Here is a 26,408-nt window from a genome sequence, read left to right as displayed (position 1 = left end):
ATGGTGGGAGGGTTACAGAGAGAGCAGACGTATTGGCAGTCAATGAGTAATAATAGCTATTTTTCCTATCACTTTTTTATCCGCTTGACAAACTCTCAAAAGCATTTTGGGAATAGAATGTGCTGAAAATATGCCTTAAAAATGAAATACTATATTTAATGGATAGTAGTTACGTTTATCTTTTTGCTTTGGGATGCATTAGGTGAGGTATACACCTATCAACGGTAGTAAATTCCAGTGGCCACAGTGTAGCATTCTAACAATGCAATGCGGATGATTGATTTTACCTCGGCGTGTTCCTCTTTAGGATAGCAACAGCATTTTCTCCATTTTCCTTTTTGTTTGTGGGAGTCACGCGGCGAAAGCCTTGGTAGCACTGTGAGCCAATCAATAAAAAGCAAACTGTTTAAACTACGCCTCCTTGGACAAAATCTGTCCAATAAACGCTCTCCTTTTTTACATGGGCGTTCCCATCCCCCCACTCACTCTTTTGACACTGCCCTACCAAAGCTCGGTGGCTGTGTGAAGTGAATGACGTCTCTGGAATTGTGGGCCGCCGACGCAGGGCTGGGTTTCCATTTTCATAGCGAGTTTCGGGGGGGATCGTTAACATGGAGCCGGAGATGGAGGACAAAACGGTGGAACTGATGGTAAGTACGTTTTTTCCGGGCTATTATGGACACCCACAAGTATCGCTTTCTATCGTTTACTGTGGCGAAAGTACCGTTTTCGACGACAGGAATGAGCTGAAGCGGCTTGTCGGGAGAGGTGGAGGAGAAAGGAGCGGGGTGGGGGGGACTTGAAATGAGAGGGAGGGCCTGAAAATATCAGTATTGTATTTTGCTCAGAATGTTGAACACACTGTCCAAATGTGAACGAAAGCTACTCCCGTAAATCGTTAAACAAGTCTTCGTTTTAATTTGGGGGTAAAAATTGGCAAAGAAATATGAGGTAAATGTAATGGAGGAAAGGGTTGGTCGTCGGGCGAAGGCAGCCGATGGTTCTTCTTGGGGTAGCGTTTACTGCGGTGACGCTGCGCCACTTTAAACTGGGCCCCGTCATGTGTAGCTAGCTATCCTGCTAACATTGGCTATGAGTCGATCAACTATGTAAATTTACGAAAAAACTATTGTATAATACATGATTTGAGGACTTGACATCAGACGTATTAACAGATGTGGGGTCAACCTAAAATTACGTCTTTATTCAAAGACTAGACGTAAAATACTTTTTACCGATGTGTTGATTGAATGTTTATATTTCTTAAGTGCGTAGAAGGAAGTGTCGCTTTTTCATTCACACAGACAGCGATGTCACGATTAGTGAGCTAGCGTTAGCCTAACAGTTAGCGTGCTAAGTTGCTTAGGCACATTTCCCGTATTCCATTTTTTACTGAAATGTTGCCAATTGCTGGGTGCTCTTTTATAACCAGAGAATAATACTTCCATTCTGTATGTTCACTATTTAGATGTTTTTAGTTTCGCTTAGTTTTAAACAGTCCCCCCCCCCTTTCTATATTTCCGAGGCTATCCGAGGAAACAAGCTAAGTAGGCTAATGTTAGCTTACTAAAAGTTAACATTCGCCGGGGTCAAATGAATCACAAAAACTTTTAATTCACTGGTTATACGTGTTTACAAACTACAACTTCCATAAAATATCTGGAAAAACATCAATTATTAGTTTCTTACATCTAAAATGTTGCTCAACTGTCTAAGAATTCCTATCTGACTGTGTCAACTGAAGTAAAATGTTTAAGTTGTGGAATTTCGGGACTAAATACTAAAATCTTTTTTTAACCTATTTGTAAATTTGGAACATGAACCTACTTCTTTTCCACGGGCTCCTGAGGAAAAAAATGTCCAGTATACTTTTAGTTCATCCAATGTGTCCTTAAACCATTGCGGGGGGGCCTAAATTAGTCGATTAAATGAACTGTATGAACGTTAATCTACCCCTAACTGAGTATGGTTAAAACATAGAAGTGAAAATCTAAAATCAAAAGACTTAAAACAGTTTTTGTCCCACTCTTTCCTTTTGCTTATTACCACTTTAATGTGAGTTTATATACACAACTTTTACACTTTGATGACTGAAAGTATCACAACTGTTCCCTGTGGGTTGTGTCTTTGTTTTCTGTTGTCATATTTATTTATTGTTTTCTTTTTGTGTGTGTTACTCGCTAACCACTCATGAGAGTGGGGATGGGAGAACAGTGAGTGGGGTTCCTGTCAAAAAAACCCAAAAGAATTGGGGAAAGAAGTGCCAATTCCATTGCCCCTCCCTCTCCTCTACCTGTCCTCACACAGGCTATGTGTAATAATGCTTTTGTGTGTATGTTTATCAGTCTTTTTCTTGAACGTGAAGGGGTGTGTGTTCCTGCGCTCACTGTGCCAATGTGTGTAGCTCTAATACTGGTTTTTCCCCTCACTATCCCCCACTTCCCCCTCCTCTTCTTCTCTCTTATCTTTGATGGTTACACATTTGCCTCCTCTCAATTTCAAATTGAATCTTATTTATCCATTTATTTTGTATTGCACAAAACCACACTCCACATCTCCTTTCCCAACCAACTCTACACCACTTACATTCAATGATTCATTACTTCACTCTTTTGGTTACTTCTCCCCCCAATCCCCCCATTACCTCTTTTTTTTCTTTACCTCTACATCTTTGTTCTTTCGCTTTTCCCCCTTTCTCTTCCTTCACCCTGTCCACTTGGTTCTCCTCCCTTTCTCCCCTCCTCTCTCTTTCACACAGTGCTCTGTGCCTCGCTCTCTCTGGCTGGGCTGCTCCTCGGTGGCTGAGAGTTTGTGTGCACTCAGGTGCCTGCAGAGCATCCCCTCCACCCGGGCTCACAACCAGGTTCTGCCTCTCTCCTCTTAATTCTGCTGCTCCTCCTTTTCCTTCCCTCCCGTGTCATCTCATCACCCTTCACTTTTGTTTGCCCTCTCTAGACAACACCTCATACCACCTTGTTGCAAAATGACACTCACTCACCCCCACCTCATCTTTCTTCCTCCTCACCTTCTGTTGTCCTTTCTTCTCTGTTGGAAGCGCTCAGCTGTTTGGGTTCTTCTCTGGTATATTCTGAAGTTTTTTGTGCTAGAATTGGAGGTGTACAAATGACATCTTTTTAAAATTCAGCTCTAGAGTTTTCAGTGCCTGTACCATGTCAAGTGTTGCACACATGTGATAAGTAAGAAACTTTCAGTTTTGGAAAGAGTGGGAAGTACTCTTGACAATAGAAGAAGTATGCAGGATGTACCAGAGAAAACTCATGGATTCAGGAGTAGCATTCTTTGCCCTTCTACCTGGAGATGTGAGAACCGAGGTTGGGGAGGCGGGGGTTGATCTCTGAGAGGCCACATGCTTGCTTGCCTGCCTGTTTGGCCCCACCTAGCCTTTCTTCTTTTCTTTTTTTTTATGTTTCCCTTCTTGTTTGCTGCTCTGCATGATCATCAACACCTGCAAGAACTTTTGTGGCTTTTTAAAATGTCTGCTTTGGTTGTGATTTTTATACCATCTGTTTGCACAGCTGTATTTGCAGTAGCCACCGATCTGTGATTTTATCTCCAGATAGTCATTGATTTATATCTGTGCATAAACATAAAAAAAATATTTATTTGGATTTCCAAATTAAAGAATTATTTAATATTTAAACACCAGATATGTTTAGTGGTTTTCTAATAAAGTTATTTTAGTTGACCCATTTAGAATGATATAATTCTTTTGTAAGTCACCTGGACCAGTTCACCATCCACAGAAATGTATGTAGCAAAATACATTAATATTGAATGTTGTATTTTGTTTACCAGACTATCGGACGGAATTGGAGAATTAATAATTAGAAAATTCCAAATTTGCATAGTCTCCTTTTCCAGTGAATTTTTTTTTCTTTTTTTTTGGTGATGTTTGTATACTGCAGTTTTTCTACTCTTTGTACTAGAGTACACGAACATTCAAATACTAAGAAAATACAGCTGTGGGTTGTGTAAGAATTTATCCAATTGATAATGTTGAACTTGTTTTCAGTGAAAGCTGAAACTTGTAAACTGCTATAGCCTGAGACTAGGTTTACTGTTTGATTGTGACACTGTATACATGTTATGGGCATTGTGGTTCTGGTGTACTATTGTTTTAGTTTCTTTTCTTTACAGAACCAAGGATTTACTATAAATGTCAAGTTTTCTTGGTGAAAAGTTAAATATTTGTGATTATTTAAGTTTACGTTCAAATTGTTCTCATATGTAGCATCTTTTCTTTAAGATTCCAGAAAATGGTATATCTTAGTTACTGAAGAAATGTAATAATCCTTCCCTTTGTGTTTGATGTATCACCACAATCTGTTTTATTGCAGTCATACCTGAGCTGGTGCCAGTGAAGTGCCCAAGATTTTGCTCTTTAATTTCCTGTCCAGACTACTTAGCCCACATCACAGACAGACAAGCAGATAAATTCCTTTTGTTGAGTCTTTATTTAACTCCATATTTGTGTGTGTATGCACGGCTGTTTGTGCGCGCACGCTTCAGAATTCTCGATGGTTTACCTTCCTTTGGCTGTTATTGTAGGCCTTCTTTTGTCAGCTGCTGTCTGAACTGTGGCCCTGGCTTTTGAAATTCCTTTCTGTCGGTCGAAAGGGAGGAGAACTTAACCTGTGCCTTCTCTGTCTTGTTCCTTTTCTGTAGAACACATCAGGGATGGAATCGCAGACCCCCGTGGATGATCTGTCACCAAAGAAGAACACTGTTCTCAAAGTATGTTTTTATTTATTCTCAGATAAATCAAACCCATGAAACTGAAATCCGCATTTGTTTTAAGGGAAGCTGTTGCTAGATTATATAAAATATCAGTACATATGAATAAATGTTGCAGTTTAAGATCACTAGCTGATAATATAGTTAATTTTAACTCCTCCAAAAATGACATCAACATTTGTGTCTGAAATAGACTTTTGAAAAACAAATGTCCATCTAAGAGAAATAAAGATTTTAAGAACCTGCCTCTTATCTTTACAGTTTACTAATGGCCCTGTCGTGAGTTCGCGTAAACGTCCGTCAGAAGGGAACTATGAGAAAGAAAAGGAACACTGCATCGCCCTCTTTGACCAGTGGTCTGAGGCCGACCAGGTGGAGTTTGTAGAGCGTCTGATTTCCCGTATGTGCCACTACCAGCACGGCCACATCAACTCCTACCTCAAACCCATGCTGCAGAGGGACTTCATCACTGCATTGCCAGGTACCACTGCTAAGAAATGCCCATTTGGTTATCTTGTAAATCTAATCTGTATGCCATAAAGGCAAAGCAGTTTATGCCTGTGGCTGAGAAGATTCAACATTGTTTAAAATCCTCCAAGTATTGCTGTGAAAATGTGTATTTTATTCTATTTTTTGTCTTTCATTGTTTAGCTCAAGGTTTGGATCACATAGCAGAGAACATCCTGTCTTTTTTGGATGCACGCTCCTTGTGTGCTGCAGAACTAGTGTGTAAAGAGTGGCAGAGAGTCATATCGGAAGGTATGCTGTGGAAGAAGCTCATTGAACGTATGGTCCGGACCGACCCGCTATGGAAAGGCCTGTCTGAGAGACACCAGTGGTGAGGATTATCCCTCATACCCATTTTTTTAATTAGTAAAACACAAAGATTTTAAGTTTTTTTTTTTTAAATTCACTGAAAATGCTGTGATGTGTTGTTGTTTTTAAATGTGTGCTTGAGGAAAAAAAATCCCACAGGAAAGACGACTCATCATTTGTTTGTTTTTCTTGCTTCCAGGGAGAAATACCTTTTCAAAAATCGCACAGCAGAAATCCCGCCTAACTCCTACTATCACTCCCTTTATCCTAAGATCATCCAAGACATAGAGGTATGTGGTGTTTTTGCTTAGATTTTATTGAAAGAAAAAGTGATAGTGTAAAAGAAAAAAGACAATCTAAATACAACTAAAGAAAACTGGTTTGTTTTTAAAGCTAAATAACTTTCAAACTGGTTTAGTTTTATTCAGCTCAATATTTAAGGGAAACATGGAGAATATCAAAATAAAGTGTTTGAAAGGATGTGTAAATGGCAGGAGATTAGTGGGGGGGTATAACTGAGCCAATTAAATTAGAGCAGGATACTAGTATACAGCTGGAAATTGGCAAATGAACAGCAGTCTTTTATGCCATGCTTCTTAGCAACAGCTGAGTATTGTTGACAGATTACTTTGAACTATCTAGACCTGCACTGCCACTTAAAGGCATGCAGTTGGAAATGACCCTAAAATAATTCGAATAGAATCTCAATTTAGGGAGTGGGGTTAGGCTTCACACAATGCTTCTATATTTCTGTAAAATGTATGTTAGATGCATTATCAAATGCTAGAAAACACATTTCTGACATGACTAGCTTGACATATTTTTGATCCTTGGATAAGTGGAAAATGCTGTGTTTTTTTTTTTTTTTAAATAGATTTCTTTGAGCGAGGTCTTTTCTGTTTCTCCACGCTCCTGAGATGCATCATGAAACAGCTTTTCAGAACCATATATATGGGTTATCTGCTAAAAGTTGAAGGAACACTTCTTACCACACCAAAAGCCAGAAAAAGCCTCTCCTTCTCCCTGAGAGACTGACATTGCACCATTCTCCAAGTGAAGAGCTGTTTCCTCCTCCAGCGCTCTTCTCTCCCAGCTCTGCACAACTGTGGCACTTTAGGTAGATGTGCCTCTGCGCCCTGTCAAACTCCAGATGGAGCAGCACACAGAGGCGCAGATGAGTCTGCAGCTTTCCTAAGCTCGCAGGGACAGATTCTCTATCCACTACCCCCCCCCCCCCCCACCCCCCATGTTTTTCTGGAGCTCGCACCATTTCAGCCAGCTCTAGAAACTCCTTCCTGTGTCATGAAAACTGCCTTTGCACTTTTGAACGTCAGATTTGAACAGTTAAATGTTTGTATAACATCTAGGACTTCAACTCCTCTGAAACAACTCGATTAATAAAGTGTCGTTGTCTAGTGGTTTTATGCTAATATGTTCATTTCTTTATCAGTTTTACTAAGCCTCTCATTCAGTTTTTTGTTTGAGGTTTTTCACTTGTTTATGTTGTTAACTTCTTTCTCAGAAAAATAAACACCTAAAGGCCAATTATTCCTCTTTTACAGACTATTGAGGCAAATTGGCGGTGTGGCAGACACAACTTGCAGAGGATTCAGTGTCGCTCAGAAAACAGTAAAGGGGTTTACTGTCTCCAATATGATGATGAGAAGATCATCAGTGGCCTTAGGGACAACTCTATCAAGGTATGTATGTGTGTCATTAAAATTGACCATTGTTATAAGTCTGATCATGTTGTGTGTTACGGAGGAAGGAGAATGGTAATAAAAGAAGGCTTCCCCCCAGCAGAACTGCTATTGACTCTTTATTAACCCGCTCCGGAGAATCTGAGGGTCAGAACAGGGATTCCGCCTTCTGACGACAGTCGGAAAGGGAATAAAAAGTAATTGCGGGAAATTTTCAACACCATGCTCGGCTATTTCGCTAGAAATTTTTTCAAAAACCGCCTGGTTGCGATAAGAGCCCTGGAGTTTGGCCTGGATAGAGCTGTCACCCCAAATATGAATCAAATCAGTGACCCCGCTTCCCTTCCACTGACTGGTCTCAGCAGCATCATCCGCCATGGTTGATGTTTATGTTCTCGTTTCCGCCTACTTCAACGCAGAATTCTAACTTTTGTAGCGAATCGATGACGTACAGGTCGGATACACATGGCCTGGCCGTTCAGACAGAGGTCGCATTTGAAAAGATTGGATACGTATCGGATTCAGGACCAAATACCCAAGTGGTGTGGGTCGCATTTGAAAAAAACTGATCTGTGTCGTTCAGACTGTCATGAAAAGATCAGATACAGGTCACATAGGGGCAAAAAGATCGGAATTGGGTCGTTTCAGCCTGCAGTGTGAACATAGCCTAAGAGTGGCTATTATTTAAACATCCACTGATTTAAAAAAAAAAAAAAAATGTTTTTTAACATGTTCTTGTGACATATTTCTCATGATGGAGGACATATATGAAGAAAATTTGGCTTCAAATTGCATTTCTGAGTATTTGTTTATTCAAATAGTTGTGAATCAGAAGCAGATGAAAACATGCTGTTTGAAAAAGATTGTATTTGTTCCACAGAAAATACAATGTGCAACTAGATCCGTGTAAGTCTGTTTTGCTTGTCTGAACTGACATCTGGCTGAAAACTGGACAGCTGGATAGCCCCAATATTGCTCGCCATTTTTGTTACACTGCTTATGCTTGGTTGAGCGTGTGAGGGGCTGTAAGCTAGCAGGAGAGCATGTAAACAAAGCTCCGTTATAGTGATGGGAGAAGGGGGCGACCTTGCTCTGCAGAAACTGTCTTAGAAAACGACAGGTTTTTGATTTTTGGCTAAAAACGGCATAATCGTACATGAGACCACTTATGATGATTGGAGTGGGATTTTAAAGAAGTTCTTCCAAAACTCAAAACCATTGTTTTTTGTTTATTCTGTTAACAAAGCTACAGATACAGTTGAGATGGAATCTATAAATGATATTTAGGGTTAACTATCTCCTTTTATGAGACTTTTTTTTTCATCAGATTGTCTGTATGTTAATCCAGTTAGCACTTTGGTTATGACAGAGGTATCTTGTAGAGGGAGATTCATATACTAAATATATTATTATAAATGTTTTTCTTTTCCTGAATCCTCTGCGTCTCACTGAGTTGAATCTCTATCTGGCTCAGAGTAGTGTTCCTGTGTTGCTGTAGCAGGGGTGAACCAGCAGACACATATGAATTATGGGATAAAAGGGCTTTAGCTTAAGATATGTTGTGAGTTCCACTTACCTGTCTGACCCTAGAGAAGAGATGGATGAGGTAAGGAGAAGAGCAGATTTGTCTTATTGTTGCAGGAGAGGCCAACACACACCAAAGGAAGAGCTGAATGGCTCTTATGTTCTCTCGCATTCACACACATACTCGGCACAGCAGTAGGGAAATGGAGCATGAAAAAGGGCTTGAACATTGTGAAAATATTCCAGTCCTGGTATGACTCAAATCTGTATCCTTTTAAAAAACACTTAAGCCTGAACTTTTTTTTCTTTCTGCGTTGTCCTTCTTCTCCAACCTCCTCTGTGCTGCATTCATCTTTTCACTCTCCTGTTTTTTTTTTCTTCTTTTTTTTCCCCCCTCCTCAGATCTGGGACAAGCAGACGCTGGAATGTCTGAAGATATTGACGGGTCACACAGGCTCAGTGCTGTGTCTTCAGTATGATGAGAGGGTCATTGTCACCGGCTCGTCTGACTCAACTGTCAGGTATGACGTGAGGCGTCTTTCTGCAAAATAATTAGGGTGAAAGCATGCCACTGATGCCCAAACAAGGATTTCAGTAAATTCTCAGCTGAAATCCTGTATTTCAACCAAATGATACGTTTTTTATTAGTTATTGCATTTATAAAGTATTTGAATGATCTATGGAACAGAAATCTAGGCATTAAAATGGTGTAATAAACAAAAAACCCCAAAAGTTTTAGTCCTGGTTTTTGTGCCCACTAGCTGGCTTTTGTTGACTGACAGCTGTAAAACCTTTTTCTCTCTTTTGGGCTTCTGTAGGAACATGGCTGCACAATCGAGCAGTCTTTAAAAACAACCAAAAATGTTCTAAAACCATGTAAGCAACTGTTTTTCATGCAAATTTTACACCATAGTGACCTTTTTAATGCCAAATAAATTGGTTTGGTTAGACTGTAGTACCTGTTAATGAAAGTTTTTTTAAATTTTAACAACAAATCAACATATGCTTGTTTACCAGTGAGATTATGAACCCATTTTTCCCCCCAGAATAGAAATTGCAAATGTGTTACAGTTTTAATTGCAGCTGTAATTCTTGGTGAGATTTTCTATTGTCACCTGCAAATTGAAAGATTTAGGAACAAACTTTGTTTCTGGAATGTGAAAAGATGATAATTAATTGACTGTTGCAAGACAAACCCCCTTCATTAGGTTACACTTTGGTCGTACTCTCTGGAAGTCATCCGAAGCGGGAGAATGACCTCACTTCCTTAGCAACAGCTTTGCGGGCACTTAGTTTGGGAGGTGTCGTTGTCAGCTTTTCCAGTGTGTTTTGCATTTAGCTTTCAGTGGCTTGGGGGAACATGCACTTGTGTAAAGTTTGACCTTTTTTTTGTTTGTTTTTGTTTTGATCCATGTTGAAGCCAATAAAAATACCTTTCTCCCTGTCTCCAATTGTTTTCCTTTTTCCTTTGTTCATTCTGCCTGTTTTTGTTTCCCCGTCCACGTCATGTTGTCTGCCGCTCCTCCTGCTACCTCATCGTATTTTTCTTTCCCACTGACTCCATCCTCTAATTGTTTTCCCCTTTTCCCCCCACTTCACTGTTTTGTTCCCATTCCTCCTTCTGAACTTGAAATTCTTTGGGTTAATTCTTTCTTTCTTTCAGCTTTGCATTCTACTTGCACCTTTCTTAATATCTGTATTTTTTTGTCTCCCAACCTTCTTTTCTTCTTTCAGGGTGTGGGAGGTGACCACAGGTGAGGTACTGAACACGCTGATCCATCACAACGAGGCAGTTCTTCACCTGCGCTTCGCAAACGGGCTGATGGTCACATGCTCCAAAGACCGCTCCATTGCTGTTTGGGACATGGCATCGCCAACAGACATCAGCTTACGTCGCGTCCTTGTGGGACACCGCGCTGCTGTCAACGTGGTGGACTTTGATGACAAATATATAGTGTCTGCCTCAGGGGACCGTACTATCAAAGTGAGCAGATGAAGGGATTTTCCTGAGAGATTGTTGATATTCTGTGAAAATGTGAACAATTAGTTTTTTATTCATATATTGTATTTATGTCTTAAAGTTTCATGTTTCCCGCTCCCTCTGCAGGTATGGAGCACCAGCACATGTGAGTTTGTGCGGACTTTAAATGGTCATAAGCGGGGCATCGCCTGTCTACAGTACAGAGATCGTTTGGTCGTCAGCGGCTCATCTGATAACACAATCCGGTATGTGAGCCACACCCTAAAGGATGGAAAGATTTCTGTGAATTCACTTTATGCAGACAACTGAGTGGCTGGCCAGTTTATAACTTGAATAACTTGCTATAAAGACGATATAATAAAAGAAAATTAGGATTACCAAGAACATGTAAACACATGTAGGAGATCAAGAACTGTTATTCTGACAAATATGATTTGAGTATTGTCTGTTTTATTTCTTAATAGAAGTTTGGGGATTCTGGCTTCTTGGAGCCTGCAGATACTTCCTGTTTGGAAGGCATGGGGGGTGGGGGGTCACTCAGTTCAGGTCTCTTAGACAGTCAATGATTTACACTCAAGCCACCTCTTTTATAGCATCACTTTATAACAACATTACTGTAAATGTGAACGTTGCAGCGTGTATATGTTTAGCTTTTTTTTAACTGGTCAAATCCATTTTAATTGCAAATCAATTCCACTCAAAAGGAAACAAAAGAGAAAAATTAAGGAGACTTTAAAATCAAAGGATCAAAAAGTTGTTTAACTTGCAGTGATGCTTTAAAACCCCTTAGTTTAACAGAACATAGTATTTCATAAAAACCAGGGACCAGATGAATCCTGATGTTCACAGTCTTTGTTTATGGAAATGTTTGAACACTTCTGTGTCGGTATCTGACGTTTTAACTGTATTGTCACAGGTTATGGGACATAGAGTGCGGAGCATGTTTGCGAGTGCTAGAAGGCCACGAGGAGCTGGTGCGCTGCATTCGCTTCGACAACAAAAGGATCGTCAGCGGCGCTTATGACGGGCAAGTCGCAGTCCCAGAGTTTCCAGCAGAGTGCGAGCTTGTTTTGTTTGTCTTCTGACCGTCTCTTTGCTGTGTTTTCTCTTTTAGGAAGATAAAGGTGTGGGACCTGCAGGCAGCTCTGGACCCTCGTGCCCCTGCCAGCACTTTATGTCTGCGCACACTTGTGGTGAGTTCATTGAATGGTTTCCAGCCACTAATGGGGCTTACTGACAGCTGCTTTAAACTGCAGGTTATTTACTATTCGAACGACAAAAGTGTATTTTGAAAAGCTTTTACTGATCCATAATGCTGTCTAATTGATTAAAGCTGTGGGAGAAGCTCAGTAACTATCAAATATTTAGTAGTTAATTGACATTGTTCTTGCTGGGGCCTTTTCTTCATCTAAACACTTGAGTGAAACCAAAATTAGTTCACAAACTTAATAAATTTAAATGTCTTTGAGCATGTTCCACTCTATGGGGACCTTAGATTGAGTTGGCTGCATGTGAATCAAATATTTTTCTTTTTTCCAGGAGCATTCTGGCCGCGTGTTCCGCTTGCAGTTCGATGAGTTTCAGATCATCAGCAGTTCTCATGACGACACCATTCTGATCTGGGACTTCCTGAACGTCTCAGCTAATGGCCAGTCAGAGGGACGGTCTCCTTCACGCACCTACACGTACATATCTAGATAGCAGGTATACATCAGCACTAGGCTGCTCAGACTTCAACATTTGAACACTATCCAAGATTTGTGCACGTGTGTGTGGTCGAGAAAAGCCCGCTTTGGTGTTTTTACCTAGCTTGGTGTTCTTCTCCCCCCCCCTTAGGTGGCGCCACTTGACACATCCATTCTTGGAGGAAGCCCAAGGCTGATTGGTTGATGGGTGCACACCTCGTGCAAAGGAGCCCATGTTTCTTTTCCTGCCTCCTTCATCTCTGTCCATCTTCCACTCAGCCCCCCTCCACCTCCTTGCCTGTTCTGACAGACTCTTAAGCTTGTGCCCATTGCCCGATAGTACAGTCAACACTGACGAGGAGTCCCTACTACAAGAACCAACTCAGCTCTCTGGAGAAGTTCACCTTCTGCAACTAATTTATGTTTTGTAAATTACAATAATGACAGTATTAACGTAGACCTTATATATGTCACAAGCGCCCCTCTTTTGCCCCTGATAAAACCTAAAAGCTGCTTCTGCTACTCGGGTTTTTACCCCTGCTCCTGCCAAAAAGGTTTCCACTCCAGTGGAATATATATTTCTATATATATTACACAGACACATGCATACACAGTGGCACAGTTGGGCAGAGGATGACCAGAGCTGTTACACGGGAGACAGAGACTCTACTCAGCACTAGGATAGAAGGGAAGGGATGGGTGATGGAAGGAGTGAGTGAAGGAGAGCTTCCCTTTCACTCCTTCCTGCTCCTCCCTGCCTCTCTTCTTATCCATTCCTATTTGCTCGCCCTCTCCAACCCCCTCCTCCCCAGAGATGCACATTTGCTTGGACTAGGAGGGTGCACACACCTGGGTGTGCTTGTCTGTGTGGACTGGTTAAAAAAAATGGCAGAACAAAGCAGAAGCGTCAAACATGCATGTGAGGTTGCCTGGGATACCGCATCCTGGTACACCTCTGCTTTTTTTTCTCTTTAATGCTTACTTTCTTACTGTTTTTTTTTTTTTTTAAATTCTATTTTCTAATTTTATTTGAGTATTTTTGGTTCTTAGTGCAAAAATCATACTAGACATAGTCTTCTCTCGTCCCCTTCTTTGTCTCTCTTACTGTCTGTTTCCTTCTTTTCTTCATCTGTCCCTTTCACATCATCTTCCTCCCATCATCTATGTGCTTGCTTTGGTTATGAGAGAAGCTGGAATTCAAGAGCTCAATTTTAGCTGTAAACTGAGTTGTCTTGTCAAAAATTGTGTTGTATATTAAAATGATTTTTTAAAGAAGAAAAATGACCTTATTGTGAATAAAGTACTTGACAGTGGTGGAGTGTTGAGCCAACTATAACTTGAGTGTTTATGATCTTTTCTCATCTTTGTCTGAGTTTAATTTTTAATAATGGTTTCACAGATTCAGGCTTTTATCAACCCTTTAACACACAGCCGCTGTCTGTTTGACAGATTGTTTTATATGTTAATTTATTTTGGTGAAAGCAGTAATAAAAATTAAATTTCTCTGAAATTTTTTATGAAGAAAGCCTTTTAAGAAATACGAATGTTTCATCACAAAGGAGAAAAAAAGCTGCAAAATAATAAATTTTCTCCATTTGTGTTTGGCTTTTCCAGTTGGTTATATGTTCAATGGTCTTGAGGAAAGCGGCCCTTTCTCCAGAAAAAATGTGTGCTTTACAAGATTAAATGCATACGCTTTTTTATTATATTTGAAGAAATAAGGATTTTTTTTGTTTAAAAACTAAATATTCACAAATCATTTCCCGCTACTTTATAAATAAATAATTATAGAAAAGCCTTTTTTTTAAACCAATTGCGCAAGATTTTGTCACATACTTCACATTGAATTGTTCCTTTTTTTTAGTACCGACTTTGATCACCAGATGTCAGTATAAACACACCATTCTAGCTTTCAAATCTGTTTTTGAGGTTTTGTCATTTTACTGTGAGAAGCAAAGTCTATAAACAACCTGTTTTAGAAGATCACATAGTCTTGTGGGATGGAGTGATGAGTTTGTATATCTGTGGGGTATTTTAATTTAAAGCTCTGCCCTGCTCCACATTTGTCCAAACATTCTGCATTGGTGTATTCTCCAGGATAAGAAGGGGTGGTTTGTCTAGGGGTTGGTTTTCCCTCATTTCTGGGTTAAGTTCTGTAAAGCAGAAATGTTTCAAATTCTGGGAACAAGTTCTGTGGGATGGATTTGCGTTTGGTGGAGCACCATTAATATATGATGTGTGCATGTGTTGGGTATGGGTGTGTGTGCTTCCTCTGGGTCTGTGGGATTTTGGTCCATAATTCCTGCAGCTCTCAGGTCACAGCTCCGTTCTCACGCACATATTTGGCATTCCTTCCCCGACATGATTACCATACACCTTCCACTCTGGGTTTGGCTACACAGAATATTTCCATCACTCCCAAGTGGAACTGAAGCAACGTTCCAGAAATGAACAACTCACCCCAACTCTGCTACCCCCACTCGCTCTTCTTTATCTCATACCCAGCTTCCTTCACAGTTAACCGTCTATTCTATACAATCCCTTTCCAGCACTACAAATCCTCTGGTACAAACTTTTTTCCTCCTGAGTCAGCTGTTTGTCTCTGCCGACACGATTGGGTCATTTGGCAGAGGCGTCTCTTCACTGACCTCCTGCTAGGATAGGAAAAGGAAGGGGAGGGATGGAGGATGGGAGTAAGAAAGATGAGGAGAAGCAGCTATTAAATGTTTATCTCTCCACTGCATGTTTTACCTCGGAGGCCTCATACTGCGCCTTGCTGGCAGAGGTTTACACTTTTGAGGTGACAGTTGGTCTCTGCTCAGGCCCTTTGAAAGGGTCTCTGTGTGCTCGGTAAATATTAACTTTGTATTTTAAAAGCTGTTTTAATGCTCACTCAGTATGCATATTGACAAGAACCAGGAAAAAGAAAAAACTTGAATTTGTTTTACCGTAGCCATCAGTGTTAACCCTTTGACTCTAATTTTTAACTCTTGCAACAAATTGCTGTCATTTTTCATCGGGGAGCTCCCACACTTGCTTTGCATTCTGCTGTTTGCACCTTATTCAGAGGTGCTGTACAGTTATTATAGCTTTTTCATTAATTTCATGACATCCACTAAGTCTGACTGTCAAAATGGAAATCATGCAGAGACGAGTGTCTGTTAAATCTGAGTAACTTGATCAAAATCAAGCTTCATTTATAATGTATGTAAACTTGATGACAGGTTTTGTTAAACTGAGTGAGACATTGGTAACACAGTAAGGAAATTTCTTGTGCATTCTCATCAAAAAAGATCCTACGAAACATTTTTTTGCATTTAAGCTGATGTATATTCATAAATATATTTATACTCCTGTTTTCATTTTCTTTCTTTTTTTTTCTTTTTGGTCAAGTTGTCTGAATCCAAATCAGATTAACTTTTTGATGTTACACAAGAAAGAAAAGCAACCAAGCTCTGATAAGACCATTCCTGGGGGTCAGGAAATATTTTGCTGAATGTAAACCTCTTTCTTTGCAAGTTATTCTTTTATCATGCAACCTAATATCAGATAAAAGAAAAAAAAACGTACGCCCATGGAAAAAAAAAAGGATCTGCACAGTTGATTTACGTGAAGAACCTAAGAGACGCAGGAAACATTTCTTTTAAGTTTACTGAGTCGAGAGAGACTGCTGCACACAGAAGTGAAATAAATAAATGAAATAATTTTATAGTTATAATTATAGTAAGCATCATAGTAAGATTGCTTATTTAGGGTCTCCTTTTATATATATAATATACAGTATGTGTGCATATATACATATATATACACACATACACACACATTCACACACAGCTTTCAATAAATTGTTCCCTTAAATATTTTCTTTTGTTTGTATGCGTGACACTTTGGTTTGTTTCACTGAATGTCCTGGGTAGCAGCACTCTGTATCCACGGTATCTCGCATGAGCATCATCTCCTGGGTCGTTTCTATAGCGATGAAATCAGAGAAGGCATCCTCCCCGTTGAGCATGCGCCTTCTACGCAGAAGGACTGTGGTTGTTGTGTCCTGGGAGGAGGCAAGGCATCGGGCGAAACCGTGAAGGTTTCCTGTTGTCTTTGGTCGCCACTGGTTTGGTTCAGCTGTGATTGACTGGCTGATTTTGGTGCAGCTTGTTTTGTTTTTTTATACATTCCAGTTCCGAAAGTCCGTCCCTGCGGTGAGTCGTCAAGGGTTCATGCAGGGGATCCAGAGTCCCTCATGATCCGGACACACACAAACACACACTCATAATACATACATGTCCTTGTTGTCCTTGCCTTATGGATTCACTTACTCGACTTTTACTGGATTATTCTCCCATTCCTCCTTTTATTATCCATCCTGCCTTCATGCCGCAGTCTGAAACATTCCCACTAACTTAGCAGTGAGACAGATAAGTGCGTCACATGTCAAAAGTCAATTACATGTCCACTGGATTGGTTTGTATCACTCTATCTCTCATCGTCTCCCTGGGTTCACCTCTGTTCCTTCCCTTTTATCTGTTGGCTGAGCACCCACTCACTTGTTCAGTTAGTCTGTCCCAGCGTGTTTTCTCTGTGTGGTCCCGTCGTAATCCCATGCTTGACATTGTCCAGCTGGTCTAGAAAAAGATGTCTTGGAGACCTTGGCATTCTGCATTTGCGAAACGATGGCCTTTGTGCAACACGGATTGCTGGTTGGCCATCAAGTTTTCTGTCACAATTTCAGGCCCTTGAAGAGAAACAGACCATTTCCTTTCAGCTTTAAGCTTTAGGCCAGCTATCGTCCGCTTGGTCCAGGAGAGGAACAGAAATGATCACTAACTGGGGGCTTGTAGTGGCGATTTCGGCGACATGTAAAGGTAAACCCCAATGAATGATTCATCAAGTTTCTGGTCAATATTTGTCCCAACAAAAAAAAAGTTGTTCAGTCATGTGTGACATAAGGGATGACTTGGTTAGCCATTAACAGGCTCAGATCAAGTCTTAAGACAACAAGAAAGTGGGTGCTAGCATTAGCCTTTACTAGCGAGGCCCGTTTGCGCGGACCCGATTGCCCCGCTTGCTGATGGTGGTGAAGCGGAAGGGGGTGGTGAGGTCAGGCTGCTCCCCAGGTGGGAAGCGCTTCATGAAGTGTCCATCCTGTTGGTTGGGTTGCGTGCGGCTGCCGGGTCGAGGGCGCCCTCTTTTATTGAACCCAACATACCAGTCCGTGTAGCGCGCCGACATTAATGCTGTGTAGTGGTTTTCTAGAACCTTCTCCACAAAGACGCAGTCGGCGCTTCGATTACTGGCCTTCTGAGAAAAAGCAGAGAAACCACAGGTGCACACAATGGAGGCTGGTCAGGAGAATGGAGGAGGAAGAATTTTCTACTGAGTAGAATTTTTTTCTCATGCAGTCTCACCTTTCCAACCAGTTTGCCACGGCTGTTCATGCACAGGTAGAAATTGGTTTCTTTCCCCCGGATTCTCACCTGGCTACCGAAGGTATCGGCCTCCACTACAAGCTGGGCTTGTGAAGGGACAAACAGAGGGACAGACAGACATTAGATCCGTAGAAATCTGGAGAAATTCAATGCTTTGTATTTCCTACAAGGCAAGCACTGAAACGGAAAGATAAAGATATCCCACTTTTGAGTTGTTCACAGTTGTTCAACTAGAGACTTTTACGACCTCCTACACGGCCAAGTAACCTTGCTTTATTAGCACAGATTACCAGTAAATGTTAAACAAAAAAAAAGCTCTGCTAGACCAGATAAGACATTCAGGCTGAGTCACGGTTTGAGGATTCATAGTTGCTATTAACCCCTCTAATAAATCAGAGACAGATGTAATTGTCTTGGGGTGAACAGATGGTTGTCAGATAAGTCTGATCTCACACATGGATGAGAGGCTCCTGACCACAAATGGCCCTTGTAAAAAAAAAAAAAAAAAAAACAGGACAGAAAGCAGGATAACAGCCGAGAGAAGAGGGAGCACTGTGGGCTGAGGGAAGCAGGAGAACACTTAGACTGGGTATCTGTGATACTGTTGTTTTAAGGCGGGTGGGTGTGCTCTTGTGCCCCTGTGAGTTGGTGTGTGAGCATGTGTGCAGGTGCACTGTGTGTGTTCACCCTTCCAGGCAGTCCCGCTTCACTAACTACACATCTTTAGAGAGCGCTTGTGCCTGTTTAAAAATAAATCCCTAAAACGGTTTCTACATGACCTTAGTCAACAAAGGGGTCAGGAGAAATCAATACCTCCCTCCCTCTTGCCCTCTTCATCTGTCTTCCCCCAACTCTCTTCTCATCTCCCTTCTGCTCTTAGACTCCATGCTATGCCACCGTGCCATTTTTGTGTCCCTCTGGTAGCAAAGTGTAGGACACTGCTGTAACAGTTAGTCAGTCACCTTTGGGGAGTGATTCCCTGCCAGAAAAAGAATGAAAAAACCCAAAGACATCCCTCCACCTCTGAGGTCTTAAGTGTGCAGCAACATGTGCGATCTCACTTGTTTATCAATGAACAGGATGTGACATGCGAGCCACATTGAAGCTACATACAGAACTGTTTAGCTTTGTGGCTTGGCTTTCATCTCCCAATTGATTTGGCAAGGTTTAAGCATAGGTTAGTCAAGGATGTGGGGGATGGACACAGTGAGTGTTAGAGGATGGATGTAGGGCGAGGGAGAGAAAGCCTGCTGTTTTAAAACCAGAGGAGACAACATTCAGGATGAAAAATCAATGCGGAGATCGATGAAGGAGATGAGTTTCTGACGCTCAGGCCGACACTCTACCTGCCTTTCCCCTTCCTCTTACTCACTGGGATTTTTATTTTCTTCACTGTGGCCTTTTTCCCTGTCTCTTTTCTCTTTTGTGAATCATTGAGTCAGCCAGTCGATGAGGTCTTTGTACTCCCAAGACAAGCTCCACTGCCCCTCTACCAAAGCCTGGGGAGGCCCGTGTGTGAGGCCTTTTGTGAGTGTGCCTGCACGGGTGGATTTTGTCTCCATTCATGCATGTACTTGGTCAACCTTTAAGTCTTTGTACTTGTAGCCATTATAGGGTGTGTGATGATGGTGCAAGTAAGCATCACGTGCACTGGCACGGTTTTCTCGGTGCACGTGTGTCTTACCATATTTGTCTCCGTCTTCTCCTCTGGCGCTGATCCTGCGCCCCAGCACCTGCACATGCTTGCCACTGGTGCGGCTGTAAAGCTGGTAGACTCGGTGATGTCTCCGACTCATGGTGTCTCGCACCTGTGTCTGGTTCTCCACGTGCACGCTGAAGTTGACTCCATCCACGCCAAGCACCTGCTGGAACACCCACAAACACACCCGGAATTTGGCGGACAGTTGACAACACGCTTGAATATGCAGAGAAAAGCAATATACAACTCGTGCCACTCGTCACTGTCATGCATGCCGATGCTCACCTGTAATGGATTGCACATCACAAGCAACATCTGGATACATCTGGAAAAAGTAGAAACAGATGGGTTTAGAAATACAGAATGTTGGAAGAGTCGGGCATGACACCATCATTTCCATCTCTTTTTTGTCTGCCGTTCCCTCTGTTCAACATCTCATTTCCTTATGGGTGATTACTCACACTGCTGGGTGTGCAGCTGGCACTGCAACTTTTGACATGCAGACAGGCAGATATCCAGGGATCGGCAGATGGATAGCAGCCACAGCAGTGTTTATAGTCATGCTACCAGCTTTCTGTCCAACTCCACCATCTGACCCGTTACTTTTGCCACACCAAAATCTGGCCTCCAAATGACCCGATTGGAGCACAGCTGAATGGCAAACATGCCGAGACGAGAAGAACACGCTTTGGTCCAAATATCTGAGGAAATGGGGTGGCTGGTTTGGCTGCTCTTCATATGTAGACAGCTGGGCTGGACTACAGGTGTACTGGAAAGGGTCTGTAGCTACATTTACATTTGCTATAAATAAGCAAGACGGTAAACTAACGAGACAAGTGGAAAGATGATTCACTTTGTGAAGTTGTAGCCTGCAGATTTATTGAACAAAGAAAATCCTAGAAGGGCCTCTTTGTATTACTTCTTATCAGTTGTCCATCTTGCTGAACTTTTAGATCCATTTTTGGGAGAAGCAGCTGGTTATATTTACAATTAAAATTCTTCCCACTCTATCACGTTGCTTAATTGAGGTGTAGACCTTGACCTTGGATGTTTCACATGTTATTTACAGCTTTAGTAAGGGAGTGATTGTGTTGCAAAATCTACTTTGGCAGTCCTTGAACAGCTCTGAATTAGTGACTGAAGACTTGATGAAGTTCAGAACCAAGTGTGTGGGCTGAAAAGCAATTCTATGAATTTTGTCTTTCCCCACCTCATCGTTCGCTATCTTTCTGCATGCCTCTTCTCTTTCTCCGACTTGCGATCCTCCCTTTCCCTGCTCCAACTTATCCTTCCCTCCCCGTCTCTGGGTCCGCTCTTTCTTTCCGCTATCGTTGTCTGTCTCCAATCTTCCTTTATGTTTAGGGTTAGTGAGGGGACTCCTCCGCATTGTCATGGGCATGCACACAGATGTGCAGACGTGTGCAGGGCATGTGTGTGTGTGTACAGAAGGAGCCAGCAGCTGACAGCTGGTCATAATGTAAGACATGCTGGGGGAGCAGAGTGGGGGGTGGGAAAGGTAGGCTGAAAGGTACACAACACCACAGGGACGGAGCAGAGCAAGGTGATGTCAGAAAAGATGAACCCAAAGAGGGCTACCAAGGAATCAGAAAGAGCATCAAATATCATGCAGTTGACAAACTTTAAAAAAAAGGAGCAATGGAGGAGAATTTGTGATAAAAATGTGAAAAGCAATCTAAAAGACGAGTGTAAGAAGCTAATTAACCCATTCACCCTCCGAGTTTATCACTTGTGCACCATCCGTCTTCACATTTCTCTGTCTCAACATTTCCCTGGCACGGCTCTTGTGTCAGCTCCTGACTCGCCCTAATAGATGCAGACACCCTGGGAAATGCAGCAGAGCACGGGCCCTCACTTTTTGCCTGCGCAGCCGAAAAACCCGGAGCGCCTGTGCATTGTGAGGACTCTCAGCTGTTAAAACACCACGGCTGCACTGCCGCAGAGGACGCTGCAGGAAAAGTGCCTCAGCACTGGATTCCCCCGCTCCCACAAAAACCACAGACACTCCATATTATGCCAGCCACAGAGAGAAAGAGAAGGAGAGAGGAAAGAGGGAGACGGGATCAACCGGCGGTGGGGGGAGGGATGAGAAAATGAAGAAAAAAATTGATGAATTAGAAAGGGCAGAGCAAAAAGTCTGGGAGAGTAAAGATAGGAGGTATGGAGAGAGAGCAGGCATGGTGCGCCTGGGACAGCTGCCAAAACAAGTAACCATCTGACATCATGAACCTGCGTCGCAGCAGATCCACCATATGGAGGCTGTGGTTAGGCGAGCAGGCCTCAGAACCACGGATTGGGCATCGGCTTGGACTGCAGGGAGACTCAGCACAGAGCAGTGGTTTCAGCCGTGTGTAGTGGTGGTTAGTGTGGTAGGCCAGGGCTGGAGCGGTGGGTTTCAGCAAAGTGCAGAGGTTTCAAATCTTCTGCAGCCGGCCTTGTTTTAAAACAGCGCTTGGCCAACATTAGAGCCAGTGATGTAGCGATGGTCAAAACAGTATAAGTGCCTAGACATGAAAATGTGGCTTTTGGTAAAGAGGCTGTTTTGGACTTTTTTCCCATTGACAGTTTTTTCAAGGTTTAACAGAAAATTGCCATGGTGATTGAAAGCAGAGATGACTGACTCGTGGTGGTGGTGGTGGTGGAGGTGGAGGTGGGGTTTGAAGTAAAACCAGCAGACTAAACAGTGAGAGTACTCCTCTTCAAATGCTGCCAGGGGCACCATCTTTCAACGGTTATTAATTCCTGCTTTTTTATCTGGACAAATATCTGTGGAAAATAAGGGGTATGGGCAACAAGAGGCAGACAGATGTAGGCAGTTAGGTGAGTAAGTGGGACGATTGTGCGGGAGGGAGACACAGGCAGCAGCACACACCCTGTCCAGGTTGTGTAAGGAATGAGAGGTATCTGGAGATGACTGCCATCTGGGAGAAATGCAGCCGGCACAAAGGAAGAAAAATAAATCCCAGGGCTTTTAACAAGACACACCTCAAACTGGCAAACCCAAGCCCCCTGAGTTTAGACTCTCCATGCTTTAGATTTGTTCTTGGCGCTTTATCATTTTTTTTTTTTGTGTTAAAACTAAAGTCGAAGTTTTTTTAATCAACTTTGTAAGAGGGGGAAACATCTATTTGGTGATGGGAAAGTCGTCTTTTCTCAGCTAGACTGGTCATTCCCTGAAGTATGTTCATGAAGATGTTTTTGTCAGGTTTTATGAGTAACACAGCCCTGACTCTGACCCCATGACCCTGAACTGTCAGCCAATCAAAACAGAGCTTTTCATGGCATGTTTTCTATGAGGAGTGATGTAACTGCTAGACACTGCAAACTCCCTCCCAGACCTCTTTCTTTGCTGTTCATGCTTCTCAAAAATCCTCAAACAACTGATCAGAACCAGATTATCACAAGATCATAACAGGAAAACGTGAAGGAAGAGACTTACAAGACGGTCAACGTGGAAAGAAGGGACCACATCGCTTCCCCCCTCCACTATGGAACTTGACCCAGAGACAGTCTCCTTTCTCGGTCTGAGCCAGTCCTACAGTCCGAAGAGTCCCCCTCTGGGGTTTGAATCCGGTGGATGCTGCGTGGAGTCAAATAGTTGACAGCCGCTCCTGTGGGCATCGGCAGCGCTGCGCCCCGGTTTCCCGGTGTGGGCAAAGATGCAGCCGCGGGCAACGAGGGGCGTGAAGCTGGGGTAACTGACCGCTTGACAACCTTTAACAGCTGTCCAGACCGGTGGAGGGGTGGATGGGCGGGGGAGCACAGGACTTAAAGCGCAGAAGCTGCGCGTGCCCGACAAAGAGAGGAACAGGTGAAAGCGCGCTCACGCGTCACAAACAGCCAATTGATCTGGATGACCCCGCAGGGTGATGCCTCGGCCGTGCGTAATCCAGTGCGTAACAGCGAGCTCCACGGTGAGATGATGATTGTCCCGCCACAGACCGGAGGCAGCTTCAGTCCCAGCAGTGAGGGTTCAGATGCTGGTGGAGGTGGGAGACATGGGCTGGCTGATTGAGCAAACGGAAACCTGGAGAAGGGGGCTCTGCGGGCGCAGGGTAATGCGAGACGCTTTCGGTCATGTCTGCGTCCCCACGCCGGCTCAACGGGTCTGCAGCTCAGGTGACACCGGACAACGGTGTTGGAGAAAGATGGAGATAGGGTCCCGGAGCGGTCCAGCTCAGAGAGATTTATGGGGAGTGCTGAATGAGAACAGGAGGGAATAATGAAGGGAAAAGAAAGACGAGGGAGGGAGGGGTGGCTGGAGAGGATGGGAACAGCTGTGACTGGGTGGCGGACTCAGCCACCCGAGCGAGGAAATGACAGCCGCACTTTGCACCTGATTTTACGGACTTCCCCGCTCTGCTCAGCCGCTGGTTACCGCCTGGTTGCAGCAGTCCTCCCAGCGCCCTCTCGACACAATACCTGCCAAAACACAGCGCGATGACATCACCCCCAAAATGTTTGAAGGGGGAAAATGCAATCCGATCTTTTTATTTATTTATTTTTTTCTTTAAACGCAGAAACTTTGGACACTTTCTCTGAGGAGAGCGGGGGAGAAACTGTGAAGTCTCCGGGGGAAAAAAAAAAAAAAAAAATCCAGGTTGCAGGAGCAGATCTCGCCAGTTTGCGAAGAAATAAAAGTTCAGGCAAAAACGTGTTTACTCAAAATCCCGCTGACAGATCGACTCCCAGAGCAGAACCTGCGCCGTTCTGCTCCCTCAAATATCTGCCTCTCGTTTCATTCAGACACCAGAGAAGAAAATGCAAAGGGAACGCAAAAAGAACCCAGCCGAGAGCTTTTATCCACTTCCCTGGTATTATGCAGATCCTACTCCCTTTCAAGAATTCCAAGGTTTCTTTTCATTAAAAAAAAAGAAGCTCTTTTTTTTCAGGGGGCTGCACGGGAGAGGCGCGTCGGCAGGCACAAACCTCACTCCAAGAAAAACCAGAACAAGATTTTAACAGACGCGGATCAATCCTCCCTCCCGCCTCTCCCCCATCCTTCCCACCTCCTCCCCGTTCACCCCCCCTCCTCCCTCTCTCACACACACAAACTCACACACACTTATTGGATCAAAATGGGATTAGTGGCTCGCTGCGCGATGCTGTCCAAAACGCACAAACTCAGAAAAAAAAAAAAACAAAATGAAAGAAAAAAAAAAACATTTGAACAAGTGATCACTTCAGCGTGTCTGCTAATGAGATGGAATAAGTTCACTTGTTTGCAATTCAAAGGGACTTTTTTTGTCAGTGGATTCCCAGAGTCTGGCACCTTTTTTTTTGTCTGACAAACGTGTGCATTATTCTGTTTTTCCTTCTGCCAACATTTCTGGTAATTTGTGAAAATAGATTGGAAACAATGAAAATGATGTCATGGTACCGGGAGCAACACGCGTTCCAGAAAATAGGAGGAACAAATGGGTTCTTGAAAATGTCTCCTGCAGGAACAGAAAGAGAAATAAGGAAAAAAAAATGCCTCGAAGGGTATTATCATAACAAAAACACCTGGCTTTGTCAGGCGCATATCTTTCCTAGAACCAAGTGGACTTCTTGCTCTCTATTATCCCTCCAAAAATATCCTCACCCCTGCAGCCTCAGTGGCCCCGGGGTCAGGGCTGAAGGTGGAAAGTGGAGATCACCGCACTCCCGCTCTCAAGTGATGTCTTGACTCCCTGTTTCATAACTTTTAAGTTAAACCGGGGGGGGGGGGGGGGGGGGGGGATGTCGGGAGGGCGGTGTACTCGCGCGGACATGGATCCAAAACGAACATTTCTCAGGGATTTCGGCAGCAACGCCCGCTCTGCGCTCCCAAAACTCCCTCTCACCGCCGCGTAACCGCAGACGGCCCGCCAGGCCAACACAACACTCCTGCCATACCTTTCATTCACACACGCACACACACCCACACACACACATGCGCGCCATGAAAGAATAGAAAGTACATATTTTCCGTGCATGTGTGTATTGAGGGTGGGAGGGTGTTGGCCTCCTCCATGAGGGACAGTTATCTTGGCTCCAAGTGTTGGGCTTATTCTTTTCAACATTGTACTTTCAAATTACACACACAGACTTGTGCAACTGGACACAGCTGAGCGGGGCTTGGTAGGGCCACTGTGGTTGAATGGCTTTCCAGTCATGCTCCACAGACAAACGTCTGGCCTCCTCTCCCACTACTGGCTCTCTCCATCGTTGCACCTGTGTCTGGGCGCTTTTTTCTGGCCTCACCACAACGCTATGGGGAACATGAGTGTGAATGTTGTGACGAGGGGTTTTGAACTGCTTTCTGGTGATAAGGTATGGGCCTGTCTCTTAAGCCCAGCAATTCAAACAAGGGACTGTGCAGTACATCTTGATAGAAGAAAAAAGCAGACCAGAACGTTCAAAGCTCAGAATATTTGCACAAATTTCCAAATACTTTTTGATTCTATATTCCAAGTCTGTTGAAAAACCATTAAACACATGTAATGGTGCATACCTCAGGGAATATTAGACATCTGGTTTAAGAGACTCAACCACTAAATAAAAAAAGAAATAGCTACTTAAAAAACAAAATGTGCACCTGCAGAAGTTTTACATTTCCAATTATATGTGCAATAGGGTTTGTGCAAAGATAAAAATGCAAATGTTCCCTTCTGCAAACACTTTTTTCCAAAATAATAGAAGCTCATTTAAATCAAATATGTTTCTATAGATGTTTCTACATCACATAATTCTTCATCCTAATTGTTCTCTCTTTCCTATATATCTGAAATCTGTCCTCAATCTCTGCTGATTTTTTTAAATTTCTAATCTACCATGTCCCTC

General features: G+C 42.9%; 2 protein-coding genes across 10 annotated transcripts in view; one reads left to right on the top strand and one right to left on the bottom strand.

The window, feature by feature from the left end:
• The first annotated feature begins 21 nt into the window (after positions 1–21).
• Positions 22–13,797, top strand: fbxw11a (F-box and WD repeat domain containing 11a). 4 transcript variants are annotated; one of them, XM_078953578.1, is made up of 14 exons: positions 474–650; positions 2,759–2,863; positions 4,687–4,755; positions 5,017–5,236; positions 5,407–5,593; positions 5,771–5,861; positions 7,134–7,271; positions 9,198–9,316; positions 10,530–10,779; positions 10,903–11,021; positions 11,693–11,807; positions 11,895–11,969; positions 12,316–12,480; positions 12,613–13,797. In XM_078953578.1, the coding sequence occupies exons 1-13, from the start codon at positions 612–614 to the stop codon at positions 12,475–12,477; spliced, it is 1,689 nt and encodes a 562-aa protein (XP_078809704.1). In that variant the 5' UTR covers positions 474–611; the 3' UTR covers positions 12,478–12,480; positions 12,613–13,797. The 4 variants fall into 4 exon arrangements, with proteins under 4 accessions (XP_004073339.1, XP_078809705.1, XP_078809704.1 ...); XM_020706586.3 differs by having other exon boundaries at positions 476–650; positions 11,693–11,803; positions 11,891–11,969; XM_004073291.5 differs by lacking the exon at positions 2,759–2,863 and having other exon boundaries at positions 22–650; positions 11,693–11,803; positions 11,891–11,969.
• A 2,347-nt stretch (positions 13,798–16,144) lies between these two features.
• fgf18a (fibroblast growth factor 18a) overlaps positions 16,145–26,408 on the bottom strand; it is a 41,860-nt gene continuing 31,596 nt past the window's right edge. Inside the window, exons 1-5 of one of the 6 annotated variants that reach the window (XM_011480199.4) lie at positions 23,044–24,581; positions 19,872–19,911; positions 19,572–19,752; positions 17,867–17,973; positions 16,145–17,756 (exon numbers count right to left, since the gene is read on the bottom strand). In XM_011480199.4, coding sequence (XP_011478501.1) covers positions 17,487–17,756; positions 17,867–17,973; positions 19,572–19,752; positions 19,872–19,911; positions 23,044–23,075 — 630 coding nt within the window. In that variant the 5' untranslated portion in view covers positions 23,076–24,581 and the 3' untranslated portion in view covers positions 16,145–17,486. Of the gene's footprint in view, positions 17,760–17,866; positions 17,974–19,571; positions 19,753–19,871; positions 19,912–23,043; positions 24,582–26,408 lie in introns of those variants that run through there. The other 5 variants (XM_004073290.5, XM_011480198.4, XM_078953581.1 and 2 more) reach the window with 5 other exon arrangements.

This window comes from Oryzias latipes, chromosome 10 (assembly GCF_053564925.1).
Source record: "Oryzias latipes strain Hd-rR chromosome 10, Olatipes_Hd-rR_3.1".
In the NCBI taxonomy this organism is placed as follows: Eukaryota; Metazoa; Chordata; class Actinopteri; order Beloniformes; family Adrianichthyidae; genus Oryzias; species Oryzias latipes.
This window is presented reverse-complemented; position numbering and strand designations above follow the sequence as displayed.